This window comes from Lotus japonicus, chromosome 1 (assembly GCF_012489685.1).
Source record: "Lotus japonicus ecotype B-129 chromosome 1, LjGifu_v1.2".
NCBI lineage: Eukaryota > Viridiplantae > Streptophyta > Magnoliopsida > Fabales > Fabaceae > Lotus > Lotus japonicus.
The window spans coordinates 112821138-112841518 of NC_080041.1; the positions used below are offsets into that span (position 1 = coordinate 112821138).

At 34.4% G+C, this 20381-nt stretch overlaps 2 protein-coding genes across 2 annotated transcripts; both read right to left on the reverse strand.

The window, feature by feature from the left end:
• Window positions 1–1666: 1666 nt before the first annotated feature.
• On the reverse strand, window positions 1667–3625 carry LOC130732458 (uncharacterized). The gene is made up of 2 exons (XM_057584503.1): window positions 3306–3625; window positions 1667–2430 (listed from the first exon to the last, which is right to left on the reverse strand). The coding sequence occupies exons 1-2, from the start codon at window positions 3593–3595 to the stop codon at window positions 1977–1979; spliced, it is 744 nt and encodes a 247-aa protein (XP_057440486.1). The 5' UTR covers window positions 3596–3625; the 3' UTR covers window positions 1667–1976.
• Window positions 3626–19113: 15488 nt separating this feature from the next.
• On the reverse strand, window positions 19114–20381 carry LOC130729356 (uncharacterized). The gene is made up of 4 exons (XM_057581089.1): window positions 20232–20381; window positions 20102–20144; window positions 19692–19797; window positions 19114–19434 (listed from the first exon to the last, which is right to left on the reverse strand). Exons 2-4 carry the CDS (start codon window positions 20106–20108, stop codon window positions 19347–19349), a joined length of 201 nt encoding a protein of 66 aa, XP_057437072.1. The 5' UTR covers window positions 20109–20144; window positions 20232–20381; the 3' UTR covers window positions 19114–19346.

Genomic DNA, 20381 nt, shown 5'->3' on the forward strand with positions numbered 1-20381 from the left:
CATGGTGGACGCCTGGTGGGGGAGGAAGTGAAGAGGAAGAAGGTAAGAGAATAAAGGGGATAATGGAGGATATGGACATCTAAATTTTGTTGGGCCAAACAAAGGAGATATGGTTTAAAACTCGGGGGATAAAACTCTACATTGAGCTTTAAAGAGCAAACCATAAGTGGACCAAACACCACATCTTTTACCTAAAATCTTAAGGCAAAAGGTGTATGGGTCCTCACACTTATAAACCACTCAAATTTATCCTTATTTTCCAATGTGGGACTTACTCACACTTGGTACATAACAATCTCCCCCTCAAGTGTGAGTCAATCTCAAAAGAAAGTTAGACTTGTACTCAAGTGAAACCTAGAGGTCATCATTCTGGGCTTGTACTCCTGAGTCTCAGAGGCCCATGACCCATGGTCAAACAATCATCGGCTCTGATACCACTGTAGGGTCAAAGAAAGGGTCAAACAAAGGAGATGGTTTAAAACTCGGGAGATAAAACTCCACATTAGACTTTAAAGAGCAAATCATAAGTTGACCAAATACCACATCTTTCACCCAAAACCTTAAGGCAATAGGTGTATGGGTGCTCACACTTATAAACAACTCAAATTTATCCTTATCTTCCATATGGAACTTACTCACATTTGATACACAACAAATTTACCCTTAATAGGTGTATGAGTCATCACATTTATAAACCACTCAAATTTATCCTTATCTTTCAATATGGGATTTACTCACACTTGGTACACAACAATATCTCCCTCAAGTGTGAGTCCATCTCAAATGAAAGTTGGACTTGTACTCAAGCGGAACCTCAGAGGTCGTCATTCTGGGCTTGTGCTCCTGAGTCTCAGAGGCCCATGGTCCATGGTCAAACAACCATCGGCTCTGATACCACTGTAGGGCCAAACAAAGGAGATGATTTAAAACTCGGAGGATAAAACTCCACATTAGGCTTTAAAGAGCAAACCATAAGTGGACCAAACACCACATCTTTCACCCAAAACCTTAAGGCAATGGGTGTATGGGTCCTTACACTTATAAACCACTCAAATTTATCCTTATCTTCCACATGGAACTTACTCACATTTGATACACAACAAATTTACCCGCAATACGTGTATGGGTCCTCACACTTATAAACCACTCAAATTTATCCTTATTTTTCAATGTGGGACTTACTCACACTTGGTACACAACAATTTCCCCCTCAAGTGTGAGTCCATCTCAAAAGAAAGTTGGACTTGGACTCAAGCAGAACCTCAGAGGTCGTCATTCTGGGCTTGTGCTCCTGAGTCTCAGAGGCTCATGGCCCATGATCAAACAACCATCGACTCGGATACCACTGTAGGACCAAAGAAATGGCCAAGCAAAGGAGATGGTTTAAAACTCGAGGGACAAAAATCCACATTAGGTTTTAAAGAGCAAACAATAAGTGGATCAGATCCCACATCTTTCACCCAAAACCTTAAGACAATGGATGTATGAGTCCTCACACTTATAAACCACTCAAATTTACCCTTATCTTCCATATAGAATGTACTCACATTTGATATACAACAAATTTACCCATAGACTGATAAATCGGCCAAAGAAATAGTCCATGTCATAGTAATGACATCACGAGGGACTATTTTCAATGACATTGTTTTTTAATAGACTAAAATTTATGAAACTTTTATTTAAAGACTTCATCCAATTCACGAATTTTTTACAAGGATTAAAAACACATTTAACCCATAACTTACATTAACTCAAACAAACAAGTAAATAACCACGATAATCCAACCATTACAGACCAACAAGTAAATAACCACATTAACATAAACAAACAAACAACAGAACTCAAACCATAAACACATGCAGAAGATAAAAAGCAAGGTAAAAAAAGTCTTAAAACAAGGAACATAACATGCATCGAACACTGTGATAAGTCTGGAAGATTTGTCCATTTCTGCACGAGACACGTAATGGTCTCACTTGCTCCAACCCAAGTTCAGCTCCAAATCCAATTCACCTTCACCTTCACCTTCACCTTCACCTTCACCTTCACCAGTCTCGGTCATCGAAGTGACATCATTTGCATCTGTCTGCATTATCTGGAGCCCATTGTTAACGTTGTTGTTGCCATCATTCACCTCTTCTGAAAACAAAGGAGCTTGCTCTGGAAACAGAGTAAGCGTTTCTGTTGGTGGTGGACTGATCGGCATGATCACAGGATTAATGCTAAACATGTTGGAATCAGCCATAACGTTCCCATCAGCAGTAGCATTGTAAGTGTATGTCCATGGTTGGTTTCCATAGACACTTTTCCCATAGCTCTGATCAACTTGTGGAGGTGTCTGTCGGGTCATGTTAGCCAACATCATGTCCCTAGCGGTTTTGCTCAAGCGCCTCCTCCAGTACCTCATCATCCCCACCATGAACAAGCTGTCACCAAAACAAATAAGAGAATTAATTAATGGTTTTGGCAACTTTGTTCAACCTGAAGATAAAAATATTTTTTAACCTAAGAAATAATCACTAATTGTTAGAGCTTTTTTATAAAAAGCATAAAGGCTAATATATGTTTATGTTCTATTATAAAAATCACATTTTTATACTTTTTATTTGTCTGTGTTATTTCTCTTATACTCTATAAGTTATTTTAAAAGAGTTATTCAAAATAGCTTATGATTATAATCTAAAAAAAGATTATTTTAGAAAAAAATTGATTATTGAAAAAAAAACTTAACCATACAATGCAAACAATCTTAAAAATGACTTTTTGCAGACAATTTTTTTTTATTCATGAAAAAGGATTAAAATTCAACTAATGACTTCTAAATTAATTAAAGATGTAACATTGAAAAATTTATTTGACACTGAATACGCTATATTCAGAGATGTGATGAGAAAGGTAATACAAATATAGATAAAAAAAATGTGGATGAAAATGAAATGAAAAGTGGAGTTGTGAATGATTCAAATTAGGCAGCCAATCATAATTTTATATTAAATAATATTAATCGTGATAAAAGGTAATCAATCAAATAAGGTTGAAAGAAAAAAAATAATGTTCGGGATTCGAATCCCCATTTGAAGGTAATTTGACACCCCCCCCAATTACGCTCATATTCAGAGATGTGATGGGTAAGGTGATACAGAACAAATAGACATAAAAAAATGTGGGTGAAAATGAAATGAAAGAAAAGTGTAGTTGTGAATGATTCAAATCATGAAGTCAATCATAATTTCGAATTAAATAAATTAAATATTAATGGTGATAAAAGGTAATCAATCAAATAAGGTTGAAAGAAACAAACTCATGTTCAGGAATCGAAGCCCCGTTGAAGCTGGGTCCAAGAGGGTAAGGGGATCTGACTGCTAGCTCATTCCCTGCTGGTACATAATAATTAATACCAGCAGCAGTTTGGAACGGATTGCCATAAATGTTGTTAAAGTTATTGTTGGTATTATTGGCAATGAGGTGCAACGCACAGTCGAGGCATATGAAGCCTCTCCTGGGTCGAGGTCTTCGAGGGCGTAGCCTCATACTTCTTGGTGATGGTGGTGGAGAGGCGCCTGTGAGGTCAATGATTTCCTCATCAGCCATTTTCGAAGGATGAGAAGGGAAAGTGTTTACTGAGATAACGCTACCTGAAGCAAACTTGGCAATTTATAGCATTTCAGTTCTAGGTTTTTACATTTACCAAAGCGGTGCTCGCCAACCCCACACATAAAAAGTAAAAAACTCTAGTAACACTTAATTTAAAGCTATATTTACCATTCTTTCATTGATTGATTAAAATTCACGTGAGGTCCACTAAAAATATGGGCGCACTTACAATTTAGTCTGTTCCAGATAAGCTTCAATTAATAAATAAAAGTGTATTGAAATTAATAATTCTCGGGTTACTTCGCTACCTTGAGGTTTCACTATACTCCAAACTTACTCAAATATTCCGGTCCACGTAATTTATATTGATTTGCACTACTAAAAAACATACTACCTTTGTTCTTGTTTAACTGTCCAGGAAAGGAAGAAATAATATATTATATATAGTTTGTATCAATATTTTGCCCCATAAAAAAAATTCTATCTAAATTAACTAATTTAATGAAAAATAAAATTTAGTCTTGAATTTTTTTATCATACATATGTATAAAAAAAATTAAAATACTCCTAAATGTAATTATTTTCCATTTCTTCAATCATAAATTTCGTAATTAAATGAGAAACTAGAATATTAGTGAGGGAAATATTTGTAATCAAATCCGGATTTAACTATTAAAAATAATAATTTATTATATTTACATGATTATTTGTAGCTAAATTTGTAAGTATTAATTAGCTACAGATTTATATCCGTCACAATGTCCTTTTTTAGTAATGTCACTTGATAATAATGTGTGGAGTGTAATATTTAAATAAATTTGGAGTTTAGTGTCATATATAAACCTCAAGCTAGTGTAAATTTAGAGGGTCATATACTTTAATTTGTAGTGATTTTAAACGTGGAATTAAAATTATATGTTTTTTTACTTCTTAAATTTCCGTAAGAACTTAGTATATTGCTTCTTAAATATTGATAGTGATATGTCTAGTAATATTTCTCTAATACTCATTTCGTTTTTATTTAATTGTCCAGTTTAAGGGGAAATGTGTTCCTATTTAACTGTTCACTTACACCTTCAAAATAATAAAAACAATTTTTTCAACAACACCCTCTTGCAGTAAGTGTGTGATATTTCCACTTCTCATAAAAATGAATGCGAAATAGAGGAGAGAATATGTGAGAATAAATAATGAGAGATTGTATATTGAATAGAGTTTTAAAAAATAAAAAAATAAAATACATTTCTTCTAAAAATCAATAAAAGAAAAAAAAAAGTTCTAAAACTGAAATAAGAGATTGAGACGCAAGTGGTGGTGGCCCACGGCGTTACTCGGAATTCATGTGGACTAAACTATACTTTAACTTGAGTCAACTTGAAGTCACCTTGGTTGGGTTCAGTAGATACTCTACCAAATTGTAATATTTGTTGTAAAAAAATATTTAACTTGAAGTTCTATATGAAAATATTTCTCTGGTTTTAACACATAACATAACATGTACTGAATGTTAGTTTGTAAAAACATGTTTTATTGATGCATAATTTATTTTTTCTTATGTGTGGCAATTTTAACTAATATTATGCAACAATATTAATTTGTACTCTCATTTTTTCATAAACTCAATTTACTTTCTCTAAACCAACATTAACTAGACATTGATTCTCTTACTTTAAAATTTTACAAAGTAAAGTTGAGACTTGTGATATATGAAAAGAGATAAATTTTATTTTAACATTCAATGCTCTGTAAAATAAAGTCAGCATTACCACGTCAACAATGTTAAATTTCAGAAGAAATAAAACTCCTGGAGCGTGAGGTGACGTACCCGTGTGAGAAAAATTTCGCACCGTTTCATGAAAAACAGGAAAAGCAAAGCCATGCATGAATTCTTGCACAAACCAACATCTTTTTCGCATGTAACCTTCTCTGTCTTTTTGCCCTTATTTACTCTCACTGATCTAACCATTGTACCTGGGCCTGTTATAAGTTATAACTCACAAGTGCTTTGCTTAATTACTGTTGTGGTGAGAAATGTTAGCAATATTTTTTTTTACGTTCTCTTTTTAATTGATCAAAATTTAGGACCCACTTAATTATATGGGTCTCACTCCTAATATGATGAGATCTATATGAATTTTAACTAATCATTGAATGAGTGTTAACCTTAGGAAAAGTGTCTTCAAGGGTATTGCTAGCACTTTCTTACTATAGTTACCTTAAAATGAATTACTGTGGTAACTGGTTGAACACGATCTTCCACATGCATGTATGTGTACATTGATATCCGCATAATAGCTCGTGTGAAGCGTGAAATCTCGGTGAATTTTTGGATCTTCTTAACTTTAACCGTTGCATGAGTCAGCAAAACAAGCAACTTTATATACATGGGACCAATGTGTGACTCAGCAATACTATCCAGTGCTATTATTGTCAACAGAAAAATCGGAGTCATGTTTCCTGCTTTCATTTCAGTTTTAAATTTGTCATTAAACAGAGTTTGAATGTGGCTCAGATTTTTACCACTCCTGGAGCAGGTTCAGTCACTTTAGAAGAGGAATTAGACGGTTATAACTTAATATTGGCTATGTTTGGCACGCCAAGCTGAAAAGCTAGCTGATACTTAAAAGCTAGCAGAAAGCTGATAAGCTAGCTGAAAGCTGAAAAACTAGCATGATAGCTGAAAAGCTAGCCGAAAGCTGATAAGTTAGCTGAAAGCTGAAAATCTATATAATTGGAACAAAAGTGTTTGGTAAAACTAGCTGTTGAAAAAGCTGAAATTGTAAAATGACATAAAGGGACATACTTATATATTTCTTTTTATATTTAACATTACTTTATTTTCACATTAATACCTGTATGATAAAATTATTATAAATATTTTTAATTTCACTGAAGTTATTTATCATCTTAAAAATATAATATTAACTTTTACTTATTTAATTTTCTATATTCTTTATTAAATTAAATAGAATAAAAAAATAATTAGTAATTTATTATATACAATTGTTTATTTTATTCCAAAGTAGTAATTATTTGTGTGCGGGAATAGTGTGCATATGATCGTGTGATAACTGATAAACAAATAGGTTTAGTAAAAAACATATAAGGCTAAAGGTGAAATTTTAATAAAATAATAAGGATAAAAATGAGAATGTATTTAATAAGCTTTAAGTTTTAAGCTAGTTGAGATAGCTTACATCTTAAAACTTTAAGCTACTGAAATAAGCTCATTCACCAAACACTTTTATAAAGCTTTTAAGATAGTCAGATAAGTTTTAAGTTAGGTAAATAGCAGGGCCGTGTACAAAGATTTTAGGGCCTAAGGCGAAAATGTTAAAGTCATTTTATTTTGACAAGAATCTAAAAGAGACCTAACATATTATATAAATTATCAATTTTTTTATATTAATCTTCCCGTTTTTTAAGGTGCGAAATCATTTATCAAGACTTTTATACTGTAAAATAAAAAAAATTATGAACAATAGAACATAAAACACAATGAATGAATTAATGAGAGATTTTACAACACTTTAATGTCAAATATCTTCTTTGATAATTTACTTCAACGTACATAGAAAATGAAAAAAAATTCTTTTTTTTTTCTAGAGAAGAAACAGAAAGTGAAGAGCAAACATATACAATACTATATATATATAAGTTATTAAAAACTATTATGAGTAACACAATTTAATTTTTTGAGTTTAGCACTTCTAAGTTCTTACATTGCATTGCTCATGTTGCAATTCATGTTATCTAATTTTTCATTATTTCATTACCATCTCAAGTCTCGTAATATATCATGTCTACATACTAAATATAGTTGGAGGCCTATATATTCTTGGGGGCCTTAGGCAATTGCATATTTTAACTAAGGCCTTACACGGCCCTGGTAAATAAGCTATAAGCTAGGTGAAATGACATGCCAAACATAGTCATTATAAAAACAATAAACTATAATTATTTTTATTTTGAAATAATAAATATTCAATTATTAATATAAATTTTTTAAAAATATTGTGTTAATTTAGAGAAATATAATCTACTTTATTAAATTGAAATATAAAGTTATTTATTTTATTCTATATAAATTAATAAAATATAAAAAAGTAAATTAATTAAAAATTAATTATATCTTTTAGATGATAAATAATTTAAACTAATTTAAATATTTAAAGTGGTAATTATTTTAATATTTTAATATCATATATGTATTGATGTGTAAATAAAGTAATGTTGAATGGAAAGAAGATTTAACAAGTGTGCCCTCTTATGTCATTTTACAGTTTCAACTTGTTTAACAACTAGTTTTACCAAACAGTTTTTTTACAATCAGGTAGCTTTTCAACTATCAGCTTTCAACTTTCATTAAATTAATGTTGAATGCAAAGAAGATTTAATAAGTGTGCCCTCTTATGTCATTTTACAGTTTCAACTTGTTTAAAAGCTAGTATTACCAAACAGTTTTTCACAATCAGGTAGCTTTTCAGCTATCCGGTAGCTTTTCAGCTATCAGGTTTCAGCTATTATAAGCTTTCAGCTAGCTTTTCAGCTTTCAGCTAGCTTATCAACTAGACATGTCAAACATAGTCATTCTGTACAAAATAAACAGATGATTTATTACCTTTTTCCAATTGTACTCCCCTTCGTTTCTAATTATAAGACCCTTTAAAAAACTCAGTGTCCTTTAATATCAGACCCCCTACTAATTTCAAAAAAAAAAAATATTATTATCTTTTTCCACATTTACCCATTACATTTAATAAGAGAGAATTAGATAAAGTTAAAGAGATAGTGAGATACAATTAATACAATGATAAAAGATTAGGGTTTCAGTCTTTCCCTTGCATCTCCGGCGCCACCGCCGCCTCTCTTCCTTATGCGGAGGCGGTGCCTCCCTTTGACTTGTCTGTTCATTCCTTTATATGCTTATCTTTAGATTTTTTCTTTTGTTTCTGCCCTTGTCGTTTTAGCCTTTGATCTCGGCTATTCAATCTTCCCTATCGTTCGTTCTGATCTGCTACTGCTCGGACCTCGCTTTGTTCATTCTTCCCTGCCACTATCATTTGCTTGTTCTGATTCGTGGTGGTGGAGTCGTCTTGGTCTTGAGTTTCGTCTCTAAGTCATGGCTAAAGTTCTCGGTTGGTTGAGCCTGTGCTGCATCTTGGTTTCGTGGAGTGAACTTTTCCTAGTCGTTGGTTGGTTGCTAGGGGTTGTTGTGAGGGTTTTATTTGCGCTTGTGTGCTTCTTTGGAGCCGGTTGCTTGGCAGGGTGATGCGTAGGTGGCGTAGGTGTTGATGCTGCTTCAGGTCTTTGTTTTTTAGTAGCTTTGATGCGGCTTGATAAGTTCCCTCTCTGGTTGATCTTTGTTGCCGTCTCTCGTTGCAGAATGGAGGTCATTTCCCAGTGTTTTGCTTGTGCTCTTTTTGGGTTTTTTATTCTAGGTGTTATCGTCTTCACATGAAACATGCATTCATGCCTTTGAGTTCTTTGTGGTTGAGTTTTTGTTTGAAAGGATCTTTGCAGTCAGGTTTTTGCGAATTCGTGGTTGTTTTGGGATTTTTTTCGTTTTCAGGCGTTTTATTTGGTTTTGGTTTTGTTGGGACTTTGTACTATTCAATCTTTTTCAAGATTGAGCTTTTATTAATATATATCATTTTGCTTTCGAAACAAAAAAAAATACAATGATGAAAGAGATAAGGGGAAAATGATAGATTTTTTAAAATTAATGCATTGATTAGACTCATTTCATGTTTTCTTAATAAGCGTAATTGTCCTCAATGGATCTTATAATTAGGAACGGATGACGTATATATTTTACATAATTAAGTTCAATAGAATAGGGTAAATTAGCGATAGTTTCGTTAGAATTAAAGTTTTTTTCTTTGACGAATGTCGTAATCCATTTAAAAAACGATTGCATATCTCTCTCAATAAATATTTTTTCTAAGATTCAATCTTTTTTTTGGTAAACCTAAGATTCAATCTTAACATAATATAATGGAACATAAGGTAATGAAATAGAACAATAAAATTAAGTTTACTGTTTTTTGGTGTAACCTTATCATATTTAATATTTGATTGAGTACAATTAAATCGAACAAGTATAGTTTTGTTTATGTGTGTATATATAATTATTGAAGTTATATAAATTTTTTGGAATTACTATAAAATAAAATTCATAATAAATATTTGCACTAAATTAAAAAAAAAAACTTCTAATTTCTTTTGAAGCGTGCATAGTTTTTAATTTTTAATATAATCGAACACGTAATAATTCGATAATTCATATTAATTTATAATACTATTTAGGTATAATTTGATTTTATAATTGTTATGAGCTATGAAGCTCACAAATCCTAAAACGTTTCAGCCGTCCAAAAGATGTGCGCCTAAGCATTTGTTAGAAGGATAGACTGAACGACTTAGAAGGAGACATCTCGTCCCGGCTCATAACCGATCATCCATAAGAAGGCTAGGAGACGACAAACTAAGATATAACAACAAGAGCCCAAATGATTGGCAGTCTCATGTAACGCCTCAATTTCTTAAGGGTCACTGGTAACCAAAACTCACTAAAAAAATTCACAAAACATTTAGTTGCCATTAAAAAATTCACAAATAAAACCTTGTTGTTCAAACTTAGGAAACAAGCCATTATTTCCGAACCAAAACCAAGTATTTCGAAAACATACTTTTTCTCTGTGCACACAAGAGACTTAATCCAAAAGCAAAAGAAAAATTACAAGACTTAAGTAAAAGCAAAATTAGCTGATCAGCTCACTAACCAAAAACACTAAGCTTTCAGTGTCCTGACATTAAGTAACTCTCGAGGTGACAACTCAAAAAGAAGTTGTCCTTGGATGTAGCGCCTGAACCTCAGCCCGTTCATACCGTAATGAGTCTCGCAATAGTTACCACAATATGTTGCTTACTGGTTAGTAAGCTCAAACATCCACGTCAACTGTGAGTCCTCCTCATGGAGCACAAAATCCACACCCCTCGTATTTCGATTCCTCTACCGCATCATGATTACTAAGGTCTGGCGTTAAGTGCCCACACAACACACAATACAGACAAAGATGGTCAACTTCTAAAATATTATTGGCCAAGGGAATTAGCTCGAAGTATATCATAGTTCTCACATAGATCATCATTAATAATACAACGTATATCACTAGTGTAACACCCTAGTTTCTCAATTAGGGATCACATTAGTAACCCAACAAGTCTAGAGACTTGACTTAGAATTTTTTCCATAAGGTGAAAGTAATTTTCGAAAAAGGCCCATCATCACCCAAGAAATACAAAGTGAGGTGCATCACAATGATTGCTTGAAAACCAACTTTCCTAGACAGAACAACCTAAGACTTCTTACTGAAATTCAGAAAGCTTATCCTTAGCCTCGATTAAGAAAACAATTCAAATTTTAAAATTTTCCAAATCATGTCTTAATTGAAATAATAATTATTAACACAATAATATCTCGCATAAATAATCCAAATTAACAATAAAAAATTATTCAGTGATTCAAAAATAAATCCAAAAGTCAAACAATGAAACCAAAATCCAAATCAAGAGGTTATATATAATACGCAGCGTAAGTGTGTCACGTCAGCGTTGCGTACACTTTGGCAAAATCACCCGAGCTCTCTAACAATGGCAACACTTTCCGAACTTTACAGCGAGCGACGAAAATCAAATTCTGCTCAAAGTTCAAGGAAAAATACATGGTTAACCCTAAATTCAATGCACAACTCGTCCCCAACAATAAGTCAAGTTGTAAGAGATGGTGAACATATAGGTTGGAGAGAATGAGGACTAGATATCAACCCTGAAGGGTTGTAGTTTATCTTTCAGATGTACCAAAAAAATTCATGACCAAAACGCGCAATAATCCTCTCATTTGTGTATCTGAAAACGACATGTTGTTTTGAAAAGGAGAAAACTACAAAAGCATCAAATTTAGCACCTTTTGAGTTTTACTCAATTCACTTGAATTCAACATCTCCACCTTACAAGTAGACGAAGCACACATGCTCTGACTATTCATAGAAAATGGAGAATTTTAATGTTATGTTAAATTTTCAATAAAGTATACTTAAATATAGATGCCTTTGTGTAAGAATTGTTCAGTTAAATGTGATGTCAATGATGTTAGCATCACTATGTATTTTTTTTATTAATGATGGTGCGTATATATGATAAAAGCTTGATTATATAAAGGAGAATGATGATGAAAGGTTCCTCCTAAGCCCAAAGTCAGAAGGAGAAATGAGGAAAAAGTTGTTGGACGAAATGTCAGAAATACCCTCAAAAGTACAAACTAGTACTATTGTTGTTGCAGACAAGAAACTATATCAACGAACCTATAATCGATTATCTCAAAGCAGTCTTCATGTTCCTCTTGTTCCTGTTACAGCTCAACGGAGTACTTCAAGGAGAAAGTAAATGCCTCATATTTAACAATGTAGATGCAACACGGGTTTATACGGGCCACAGAAACATAAGGGGAAATAATCTGGACCATGAAGAAACAACACAAGTTTACACGGGCCATAAAAACACAGGGGCAGTTAAAGGAATGAACTTTTTTGGCCCAAATGATGAATATCTGATGAGTGGCCAAATTGTGGCCATATATTCATCTGGAAGAAGAAAGAAGCTAAGCTAGTGAGATTAATGGCAGGTGATCAATATTTGGTAAATCAACTTGAGGCACATCCCCAAATGCCTATTCTTGCTACTCATGGTTTAAAGGAATGTGGGGATGGGCCTCAATATGATTTACCGAATATTGATCACCTGCCATTAATCACACTGGCTTAGCTTCTTTCTTCTTCCCAATGAATATATGGCCACAATCTGACCCACTCATCACATATTAATCATTTGGGCCAAAATGTTCACTCTTTTAACTGCCCATGTGTTTCTGTGACCCACATAAACATGTGTTTCATCTTCACGGTCCAAATCATCTGCCCTTGTATTTCTATGGCCCGCATAAACCCGTATTGCATATACATGGTTAAATATTAGGCATTCTCGTTCTCCTTGAAGTACTCCGTTGAGTTGTAACTGGAACAGAAGGAACATGAAGATTGCTTTAAGATGGTCAATTATAGGTTTGTTGATACAATTTTTTTTGTCGGTAGTAACAGTAGTACTAGTTTGTACTTTTGAATGTAGTTTTAACATTTCATCACACAGCTTTTTTCGTCATTTCTCCTTTTGACTTTGGGCTTTGGAGGAAGCTTTCATCATCATTCTCCTTTATATAATCAAGTTGTTATCATATGTATGCCTCATCATTAATATAAAAAAATAAAAGGCATAGTGATGCTAACATCATTGACATCACATTTAACTGAACAATTCCTACACAAGAACATCTATAATTAAGTACAATTTATTGAAAAATTAACATAATATTGAAATTCTGCATTTCCATGAATTTTCAAAGTATGTGTACGTCGTCTACTTGTAGTTGCAAAGGTGGCAAAGTCGAATTGAAGTGAATTGAGTAAAAGTCAAAAGATGCTAACCTTGCTGCTTTTGTAGTTTTGTCGTTTTCAAAACGACTTGTCGTCTTCAAATAAACAAACGAGAGGATTTTTGTGCGCTTGGGTCATGGATTTTTTTTGGGGTACATCCGAAAGATAAACTACAACCCTTTAGGGTTGATGTTTAGACCTCCCTCTCTCCAACCTATATGTTCACCAACTCTTACATCTTGAGTTATCATAGGGGAAGAGTTGCGTATTGAATTTAGGGTTAACAATGTATTTTTTCATGAACTTTGAGCAAAATTTGATTTTCGTCCCTCGCTGATGTAAAGTCTGAATAACATCCCATGACAAGAGAGCTCTGGTGTCTTTGCCAAAGTGTACACACTAACGTGACACGCTTATGTTTAATTTTTAATTAATATCTCTATTTCACGTTTATAATAAACAAATAAATAAAATTTTAATTTAAATTATAATTTTAAAAAATAAAAAAACACCTTTATTATATCATTAATAAACCTAGAAATTAAAGAACTTTTATCTTCTTCTCCATCATTTTCCCCCTAGTTGAAAAGTAAAAGCAAGAAACCTCAACTCAAAAAAATTAAAAACCAACCTAGATCAACCTAGATAAATTTGGGTGTTTCAATTTTCTCCGATCAAGACTAAATATTCGCGTAGTCAAATAAAGATTCTCAAATCACAGCACAATGTTAGAGTCAAACAAGTTATTTTAACATGTGAGTGTGTGCACTATGCTGGCAATGAAATTAATTGTGAAATAAATCATACATTATGAGTGAATAAAAAGTAAGTTTGTAGAAAATTCAATTGCAACTCATAAAATACAACAAATTCAACAAACAAAAGCAACTTCAGCAAAACGATATGAAGATATTTAAAGAAAATGGGGAATAATGGACGACTTACCTTGATTAAAGAAATCACAATAGTTGAAAGATTTCTTCTAAAATATAGCAAACCCCAACACATGATCACCGAAGAAACTTAAGCCATCATTTCCTGGCTTATAGATCAAAGGAAATGAGATAGCATAACAAGCTTGAGTAAGAGATCAAAAGATCAAAGCCAATAAATTAAACAAATGATAAAATAACAAGAGAAGTCGTAGAAATATATATATGATGAACAAGTAAAATTAGCTGATTAAGATACAAGAGAAGATACGTACTTAAGCCAAGTAAGCCCTAACATCGCGGCTTTCTGAGGGATTGGATGGAGAGTGGAATGAATTTCTTGACTGACGGCGCTCAGGAAACCCTATTCATGTGTTTGTGAGGGATAAGAAAATGCACAAGAGAAATTTATAGGGAAAATGTGGGCTTTTTTGTCAAAATATGGTGGGCTTTTTTGTGACCCATAACACGACGTTGAGATTAATGTGGGTGTCATTTATTGCTCTTGATACAAGCACCACAGTATAAAATTTGATTTATATATTAATATATTAATTAATGTGATAGAGAAAAATTAGTTTTTTATAGATTAGTTAAAATTAGAACAAAATTATTGACATCCACCGGAGGATTTACTATAACAACCATTCAAGAAAATCAAAGATATGCAAGTTTTACCACAGTGTCCTATAATATTACATTATATAACCATCAACCATGTAGATAAACTGACACTGAATTATTCTACCTTAAGAAATATATTATTTGGACATATTTGAATAATATCAAATTATATAAGAAAGTTAATGAGTATTTTATAAATAAATTATAAATTTGGCTTAAATACTATGAGGTCTCTGACATTGTATGCGTACGAAAATAAGTTCGTGAATTGTTTTTTCCGATTCGGGATCTCTGAAATTTTTTTAATCTAAATAAGTCTCTACGAATGTTTTCAGCCTATATGTCGCAAATTTTACCCTGTCATCATGTCCACGTGGCTTTTTATATATCCTAATCTTTTTTTTAATTCCACAACTTATTAAATACTCAAAAATTAAAATCCGAAAATAAAAAAATAATAAAAAATTAAAAACCCGGAACATTCTTCATCTTCTTCTAACATCTTCATCATCATCTTCAACATAAAATCCAAAAAAAAAAAAAAATCGAGTCCCCTCAAACCCACTCACACTCCAATCTCCTTCATCCCCATGACCTCCATCATCTGCATCATTTTCATCCCCACCATATCCATCTTCATCCCCACCGTCCCTTAAAATAAAATAAAAACCCAGAACCCCAACCCATTCACTCGCCTCCCTCCACCCACTCACACCAAACCCCCACCATTCCACAATCCAAACTCATCCCCAACCCTCCACCGCAGAAATCCTCTTTCCTCTCAAACCCCCAAACCACGTTCTTCCTCTATTCTTCCATCTTCCTTTTCTGTCCATTCTGCCTCATTTTTTCTTCCCATTTCTTAACAGCATCCCTATTTTCACCAAAAGGGAAGAGAACCGAACCATAACCCCAGCCAAGATGAAAGACCCTAAACCCCAAACCCAAAAAACCCAACCCAGATCGGAGAGAACATAAAGAGGAAGAGATCGAGACACTGGAAAATATGCACCTTGACCCTTGCATTAGGGCCATCAATTTGGGCTCAAGATTCAGAACCGATAGTTGTCTGAACGCATCGAGAGGTCCATAGGAAGAGAAACGGAAGAGATTTCCAGAGTAGATTTGAAATTACTCATCATCTTAGCGGCGTGAACCCTGAACGAAGAAGACCTGCGAGAACAGAGCACCAAAAACGTGAGCAAGATAGCAGAGTAAAGGCAGAGGAAAAGGACGGGAACTGAGCGGGGATGAGGCCCCAGTCTAACGACGGGCCACCGCCGTCCCATCGGAGCTTCTTCTTCCTTCACCTAACCTTTGCTTCTTCTTCTCCTTCTTCGACAATCCTCTTCTACCTCTTAGGTTTAGGTTTCTTCTGATTTTTTGTTAGGGATTATTAGGTTTAGGAATTAATTTTAAGATTAAAATGTTTAATTATAATTGATTAATACATGTGTAGTAAAAGAAAAATAAAAAAGCCACGTGGAATAGATGATTGTGCAAAGAAACATAAACCTCTAAAAGATCCTATATTTTTCCTTTTCAGGGAAACCAACGACTATACTCCTTGTCGTTCGAAGAATCGGTAAAAAGGAAAAAGAGGAATCATCGTCCATATATATTATCATCCTTGGAACTCAATGTAACATCCCGACTTAACAATTGGTCTCACGGTAACAACACGAGTCTTTTCAACACGCTTTGTTCTCACTGACGCGCTTCCCGAGAAAACTCCATAGGAGGTCACTCATCCCAATATTATTGTAAGGCAAACACACTTAACCTTGGAGTTTTTATGAGTTGGGCTCCTGAAAAGAAGATGCATCTTGTTTTCATGAGTAGTACAAATCAAATCTTATATTCTCTCCTCAACTGTATAGTCTCATACCTATAGTCTCGAAATACCTATTTTTTGGGTGCGGCATCGGTTAAGTCATGTTTCCCTTTTCCTAGGCGGTCACTCCCCGCCCCTAGCGGTCATTTCCCGCCCACATCAGCCCTGGGTGTCACATGACCATCAATTTCACCTTGGTTCGTCCCCTAACCACATCGTACTGAGAGAGGTCGGCTCTGATACCGTTTGTAACATCCCGACTTGACGACTGGCCTCACGGTACATGATTCTTTTCAGCACGCCGTCCTCACTGATTACTTCTCGTGAAAATTCCTAGGAGGTCACTCATCTCAATATTACTGCAAGGCAGACTTAACCTTGGAATTTTGGGCTCCCGAAAAGAAAATGCTTCTTGTTTTCGAGAAATTGCGAGAAATTCCTTAACTACCAATTTGACAAGTCTTCTAATAGTTTATATAATAAACTTCACATTATAGTGGTAAAGAGCTTAGTAAGGAGTATAAATCGGGGGACTTCCCCCTCCGCGCATGATATATGAGTCTTACTGATTTTTTGCTGAATCTATTTTTCCTTTGAAAAACAAGATTTTCACATGTGCATCGTCCACCTTGATTTAGATTGTATCACTAGTGTTCATTGTGTCGTTGCTCTCTACTTAAAGGCTTGCCTCCCAGTATTAAATTTCTATCGCCCAACATTTATCTCCCTACTATCTTATTATTCACAGGTCTTTGCCTTATATAAAATCTATTTTTGCATAGATGACTCACAACCTTTTTTTTTTTCCTAGGCATGTGAAATTAATCTCAATATTTCTGGTATCCTTGACCTGAAGGGCTGTTTGATTCTGGGGCGAGTGTTTGAGATAACACCCAATAAAAATTCAAGGGTTAGGGTGGTGAATTACGTATGATGGGAGAGGTGATTTGGGGAGGAGGGAAATTGGGATTGTTGGGTTACAGGTGTGTTTAATGGTGGTGAACTTCGTATGGTAGGAGAGAGAATTTGGGGATTCTGGGTTGTTGTTGTTAGATTTTGATAGAGGTTGTGTTGTGGTGCGGTGGTGCTTGGGTTTGTAACAAGCTCCCTGGCCCAGGAAGATGTGGGTTTCAGGCGCGGAGGCGCTGGCTCATATTCACGGCAGCAAGAGGATATGGGGCTTGCCGCACCCATACCTGCTCAAGCTCTCTCATAACTCGTTTTATGTTCTTGTCGCGAGGACCATCGCTGTTCATTCTGTCAAAAAACAACTTCATGGAAACAATTCCTTATGAGATTGGGGGGGACTGGAGAATCTTGTGGAGTTTGCCAGCGGTGACAACATGATATTGGTGGGAAGATTCTTGATGAGATTGAAAGCTTGTCTGTGCTGAATTTTCTAGATCTCTCAAGGAACCAGTTTTCAGGAAAAGTCCCTCATGGATTGCAAAATCTGAAGCTAAATCAGTTCCATTTATCTTATAATCGTCTCAATGGAGAACTTCCCCCTCAATTTGCTAAGGAAATGTTCCAGTTTAGTTTCCTGGGTAATTCTAGTTTGCGTGGATATTTATGTCGTTTGAGGGCTGTTGATAAATCCAAATGGATATTAATATTGTTTGATAAAGTGGGTTTTGGAGAAGATGAGATCTTGAATTGCTTTGATGAAATAATATGAAGATGGTGGTGGAGGTATGGCATGTATGGTTGTGTTGGGTGAGGAAGGAGGAGTAGTGGTGGTTGAAGGAGAAGGTGGAGTAGAGGAAGGAATTTGAGGAAGATGATTTGAAGATGATGGAAGAAGTTTGATAAAGATTATGAAAGAGAAATTTGGGGTTTTTCTATTTTTTTCTGGATTTTTATGATGAAGATTTTTGAAGATGAATATTCATCATTTTCCAGGTTTTCATTTTTGTTTTTATTTTTAACCCAGAAGTAAATTGGATGAAGTGGACAGGAAATAAAAAGTGCACACGGATATTAACGTTGGGATGGTAAATGTTAATGATTTTGTTGAGGACCAAAATACAATTAAATGAAGTGGGGGCCAAAAAGTGCAGTTAAGTCTAAGATATACATGTGAAGTGATAAGAAAAAAGATAACGAGAAAAATGAGATGTACAAAAACTATTGTTAGTGGTTCATGAATATTACTTGATATTAAGATCATTAAAGGATGCTGTACAAAATAAGAAAGCAAACGGTTCAGCAGCCAACATGCATGCATGCATGCAAGCAAACACAAACCATTATTTGATATATCACCAGTCAATTATATCATAATAAGCAAAGATGCAACAGAAATAATAGTCATATGGACGCAAGACAGGAAGTGAACGGCACTGTTCTTTCACGTTTAAATATAAAAAAACAAACCACAATCCTCTCAAGTCTCAATTGTAAACTCTCAATTTTTTTCAAAGTTAAAACTATGTATCTATCTCTCTCTTTATATGCAATAATTAACCTCATCAATTCACCTGAAAGCATCCACACTTTGTTATCAACCCGAAAGCAATCTTCAAGCCAACCCATTTACAAATTAAGCCTTGTTGTACGTTTGGCGTATAATAACAATCAACATAAGAGCAGCTAGGTTTCAGACAAAAAGACAGGTGAGAGGACACAGGATCATTACAGAATGCTAGTATTCCAAACAAAGATGCAGGTCATTGATTCAGCCCCAAACATCAATAACATCACATGAAACACCAATTATTTATCCATTCACCTCAAATTACATTCAAAAACGTAGTTGACTCTGAGCAGAAAACACTTTCAGAATGAAATAAAACAGATTCATAAATCCCAGGTCTAAAAGACAAAAACCAGCATTTCAAACTCCAAATCAATATTGAAATTATTGCCTACTTTTTGCTTCCACCTGCTGCATCATCCCCTCCTGCCTGCTGGCCCGATTTCTTCGCCGTCTTCTCCTGCAGTGCCTTTGCATCTCTGCTCATCAACAATTACAACATTTGAAGAAAACAAAGTTAGGCACAATTCAAACATTCAAACAAAAAAAGATTCCAAAGTGTGAATCATAAAACACATGACCCAACAAGTGTGGCTCCTAGGTAGACAAACATAGACAGTTCGATTCCTACGAGCCGCACTCCTGGGGAGAACTTTGACCTTCACCACACTCAAGTCAAAATTACGAAGGCAATTTAACACACCCAAAGATCGATAAAACACATGAACACAACAACCTTTCCCTGCGCTGTTCAGGGGTGAGCCCATCATTCTTTCCCTTGGCCTGCTTACCACCGGTTCTAGACTGAGCTCTTTCACGATCACGATCTCTCTGACTACCGCGTTCACTTGAAAGTTAAGTCCAAACAACAATAAAAACGGTTTCACAATAAAAACTACAATTATTACCCAATTTGGATATATATAGCTACAAAGGGAAAAGAACAAACAATTTCTAAAAAAAAAAGTTGAAAATTACGTTCCTAACTTGCTATTGTTTCCATCCCGTGGATCCAAATCGAAAGAAACCATCGAATTCCAGTATAACACACAAGATCGACAGAAAAAAAAAGTCAACCTAATCCCTAAATTGACGAGAATTACATGAACAATTAACAATTAAATTATGAACGGATCAAAAGGATATGAGTCATAATTGTTGATCGGTTCTTCTTCGACGACGAAAAACCCTAAAAATTGAGAAAAAAATAATTGAATGAATCAAAATTGAAAAAACTAGGGTTGGAGATAGGGAAGGAGAAGAAGAAGAAAGGTACCTGATGCAGAGAAATCGAAGAGCGAGAATGTTGCAAAGATTGAGCAAGAATGAGAGAGGGGTGAGAAAATAGGTGGACTAGGTGGAGGATTATTCTTTCCACACGGGAGAAACCCGAACCGATGGAATATAATAATGCTTTTTATTTATG

Coding starts and splice junctions, on each gene's coding strand:
- LOC130729356 (XM_057581089.1), bottom strand. Junction 19,435..19,691: donor CCTGAACAGCGCAGGGAAAG/GTTGTTGTGTTC, acceptor GTTGATGAGCAG/AGATGCAAAGGCACTGCAGG.
- LOC130732458 (XM_057584503.1), bottom strand. CDS start 3,595: ATGGCTGATGAGGAAATCATTGACCTCACAGGCGCCTCTCCACCACCA. Junction 2,431..3,305: donor GCTTCGATTCCTGAACATGA/GTTTGTTTCTTT, acceptor TTTTGGTGACAG/CTTGTTCATGGTGGGGATGA.